This window comes from Oryctolagus cuniculus, chromosome 9, assembly GCF_051225735.1.
Source record: "Oryctolagus cuniculus isolate XC-2025 breed Fujian yellow rabbit chromosome 9, ASM5122573v1, whole genome shotgun sequence".
NCBI classification, from domain to species: domain Eukaryota; kingdom Metazoa; phylum Chordata; class Mammalia; order Lagomorpha; family Leporidae; genus Oryctolagus; species Oryctolagus cuniculus.
The window spans coordinates 83,508,632-83,512,634 of NC_142875.1; the positions used below are offsets into that span (position 1 = coordinate 83,508,632).

The window sequence follows — 4,003 nt, forward strand, 5'->3', positions numbered from 1 at the left end:
ACCCACATGGGAGATCTGGATGGAGTGTCAGGCTCCTGGTTTTGGTCTCAACCAGCCCCAGTCATTGTGGCCATTTTTGGAGTGAACAGTGGATGGAAGATTTCTTTCTCTGTCTCTGCCTCCTCCATACACCCTCTACTGCTCTGCCTTTCAAATACATAAATAAATAAACAACTATGCATGGGTTTCAAATTAATTTTGCACCAAAATTAGTTTGTCTTTTAATCCCATTTTCCCACAAACTTTTTGAAGTATACCCTCCTACTATGAAACTCTGAATGTATTATACAATAGTAGCTAATACATACATTATATTACACTTGACAAAGTGTTTTCACATATAATATTTTTTTCTCACAATAACCTGGTAGAGAAGTAGTAACAGTACCTAATAATTCTAGCCTGTGTTTTGAGAATTAAAGGCATTTATAAACGTGAAGCCCTTGTAGTGTGCAGAATCTGTGCCTCCCAAAAAAGATATGTCCACGTGACAATCCATCCCCATGGCTGTGACATCATTTGGGGAAAGGGTCTTTGTAACTAAGGAAACCATCCTGGGCTGTCTACATGAGCCCTACATGCAAATGACAAGTGGCCTTCTAACAGGGAGGCAGAGGGAGACTTGACACACACAGAAGTGAATAAAGGTTTGTGATTATGGGGGCAGAGACAGGGCATTGCGCCCACATGGCAGGAATGCCAGCAGCCACCAGAAGCTGAAAGAGGCAAGGAAGGATTCTCCCCTGGAGCCTCAGAGGGGATGAAGCTCTGTCTACACCTTGACATTTGGACTTCTGGTTTTCTGAGATGCGAGGAAATAAACTCTTAATGTTTTCAGCCACCGGGCTGTGGCTCTGTATAGCAGACTCAAGAAACTAACAACAGCCACTGAGAGTCCTGTCTATAGCAACACTTCAGTGTTTGTTGTCAAGATCATCAACAAACAATTCCTATTTGCGGACCAAAGCTGGGCAGCAATGCACCAAGTTCACTTGGAGGATGGCTCTCCCAGCAAAGGAGGATGGGATAGCACATGGTGGCTATTAAAGACCCAAGACTTGGGCGAGAGTTTGGCACAGTGGTTAAAGCATCTCTTGGAATGCCCACAGCCCACACTGAAATGCTTGGGTTTGAGTCCCAGTTCCTCTCCTGATTCCAGCCTCCTGCTAATGCGCACGCTGGGAGGCAGCAGGTGATGGCTCCAGTGGTGGGGTCCCTGCCACCCGTAGGGGAGACCTGGATCGAGCTCCAGGCTCCTGGGTTCAGCCTGGCCCAGCCCTAGTCATTGTGGCCATTTGGGAAGGAATCAGTAGATGGGTATCTCCCTCTCCCTCTCCCTCTCCCTCTCCCTCTCCCTCTCCCTCTCCCTCTCCCTCTCCCTCTCCCTCTCCCTCTCCCTCTCCCTCTCCCTCTCCCTCTCCCTCTCCCTCTCCCTCTCCCTCTCCCTCTCCCTCTCCCTCTCCCTCTCCCTCTCCCTCTCCCTCTCCCTCTCCCTCTCCCTCTCCCTCTCCCTCTCCCTCTCCCTCTCCCTCTCCCTCTCCCTCTCCCTCTCCCTCTCCCTCTCCCTCTCCCTCTCCCTCTCCCTCTCCCTCTCCCTCTCCCTCTCCCTCTCCCTCTCCCTCTCCCTCTCCCTCTCCCTCTCCCTCTCCCTCTCCCTCTCCCTCTCCCTCTCCCTCTCCCTCTCCCTCTCCCTCTCCCTCTCCCTCTCCCTCTCCCTCTCCCTCTCCCTCTCCCTCTCCCTCTCCCTCTCCCTCTCCCTCTCCCTCTCCCTCTCCCTCTCCCTCTCCCTCTCCCTCTCCCTCTCCCTCTCCCTCTCCCTCTCCCTCTCCCTCTCCCTCTCCCTCTCCCTCTCCCTCTCCCTCTCCCTCTCCCTCTCCCTCTCCCTCTCCCTCTCCCTCTCCCTCTCCCTCTCCCTCTCCCTCTCCCTCTCCCTCTCCCTCTCCCTCTCCCTCTCCCTCTCCCTCTCCCTCTCCCTCTCCCTCTCCCTCTCCCTCTCCCTCATCTCTATCTCTATCTCTATCTCTATCTCTATCTCTATATCTCTCTGTAACCCTGCCTTTCAAATAAATCTTTAAAAGAAAGAAACCAAGACACAGTGGCAGGAAATGGAAGAGGGCATTCAAAATGAACACCAGGAAGTCTGGGGTGAAACATCCCCCCTCCATCCCTCTGCTAACCTTGTGGTTATTTAGAAAACGAGTGTATTTGTTTCTCTATACTAGTTGTTTCTATTGATTGTCTTAATTTACAAAGGAGTGAATTAGAAAAAAAATACACATATCATTCACTCTCTTGGGAGCACAGTCCTAGGTGACCTGGAGCTCTGGAGCCAGGGTGTGGCTGGGAAAGACCACGTGGAGCTGACTGCACGGTAGTGCTGGTGCCAGCCCACCACCAGTGGCTCTCCTTACACACACACACAAAGTCGAGCTGGTAAACCTGCTGCATCTGTAAGCGGAAGGAGGGCCCAGAGCAGTCCACCTGTTAAATTGCAGGTCTCTCAGAAGGAAATCAGCCCAGATTCAAGGCAGCTGCTGGGGGCCCAAGGCCCAGCTCCACCACAGCCGCGTGGGGGCCCTGCCTCTCTACTCATCCACCTGGCCTGCTTTCTGCACGCCCAGCCCCCGATGTCTTTGCTATTCCCCAGACCTGTGCCTTTGCCCTGGGCCCCCTCCCTCCTGGGGAGGCACCAGTGCATCCCTGTTCCTGCCCCTCTGGAACCAGGCCTTTTTCCCAAAGATGTAAGCACCTGCGGGCTTCAGGGAGGGGACCTGGCAGCCAGGGCGCGGAAGCGCCTGAGAGGAGCAAGGTCACGGGCATCTGCCCTTCTCCAGGACTCCCCACCTCTCTCTCCATCGGGCCCATCCGTAAGAGGGAGGCATCGTCCTTAAAGACCAGAGCACCCTTGGCCGAACTGCGCCCCGCCCCGCCGTCCGAAGTCTTACTTGTCTGCAGCTTGGGGTCGCATAGAGAAGGGCAGGCAGCCTCAAGCCCAGGCTGAGCCATTCTGCTCCCCCGGGAGGCAGTCGCAGCCTGGCTCCAGTGGGCCTGGGTGCTGCGGGAGACGCCCCGGCCTCTGTGACGCCTGGCGGCTCAGAGACGCGTCGCCATGGAGACGCGGCTCGCATTCTCAGTGGTTGAGCGCCTGCTGGCCCAGGTGTGCGGGGCGTTGGAGGCCGCGGAGCAGAAAGCACACAGAAGTAATTCTGATCCCAAAGGATGACGCCGTTGCGATGATCGCTCCCCGCAGTAAGACGGGCAAAGCGAGTGGAGGATTGACCAAAAATGCATGGTTTCATATTTGCAGCTGCGAATTTGCATCTACCCGTAACTCGGGCTCAAGCACACGTGGGTAAAGCTATCATGATGTTCACAAGACATAAGAACCAAACTAGAAGACAAAACCTTAGACGTGTGGTGTAAGGAGGGGGCACAAGCAGAGTTTCCTTGAGAGTCTGGGCTGTGCAGGGCTCGCCAGGCCCAGGGGTTAGGAAGCCAGCAGAAGCGGAGAGTGAGCTTGTGCACAGGACGCAGGGCCCTCCGTGTCCCTCCTGCCACGAACCGTGGGGCGCTTTGACTGCTGATTTCCATGTCCTTCTGCTTTGGGTGCTTATTAAGATATCCGAAATATTAATAAGCCTATGGGTTCTTGCCTCCTACTTAGAGAAGAATTCTGAATACTGGCACAAATAAAGGCACCATGATAAGTTTTTAAGGTTTTCAATCAGTGGGAGAAATGCATCGGAGAGTGAGGGCCCTGTCTAAGAAAGAAAGGGAAATCTGGATTCAGACCCAGTACCAGGAGCCAGCTACGTGGAGGAGCATGCAGGCCAGAAAGCATGGAGCAGGTGGCCCGATGGCGAGGGGGCAGCAAGGGCAAAAAGTGGTGAAAGAGGCAAAAAGGCTGGGCCCGCTGTGTTTCCGGCCTTTAATCCACTTCCAAAGGGGAGTGGTTAATTACCCTGCTTGGCAGCTGTGCATACAGGTGTGGTCAGGCAGGGGC

The 4,003-nt window shown here is 54.1% G+C and overlaps 1 protein-coding gene across 2 annotated transcripts in view; it reads right to left on the bottom strand.

Annotated features, from left to right (window-relative positions):
• TEX26 (testis expressed 26) overlaps window positions 1-3,144 on the bottom strand; it is a 44,087-nt gene extending 40,943 nt beyond the window's left edge. For both annotated transcript variants that reach the window (XM_008273525.5, XM_002720608.6), the window contains exon 1: window positions 2,946-3,144. In XM_008273525.5, the coding sequence (XP_008271747.2) occupies window positions 2,946-3,006 (61 nt within the window). In that variant the 5' untranslated portion in view covers window positions 3,007-3,144. The remainder of the gene's footprint in view (window positions 1-2,945) is intronic.
• Between the last annotated feature and the right edge of the window lie 859 nt (window positions 3,145-4,003).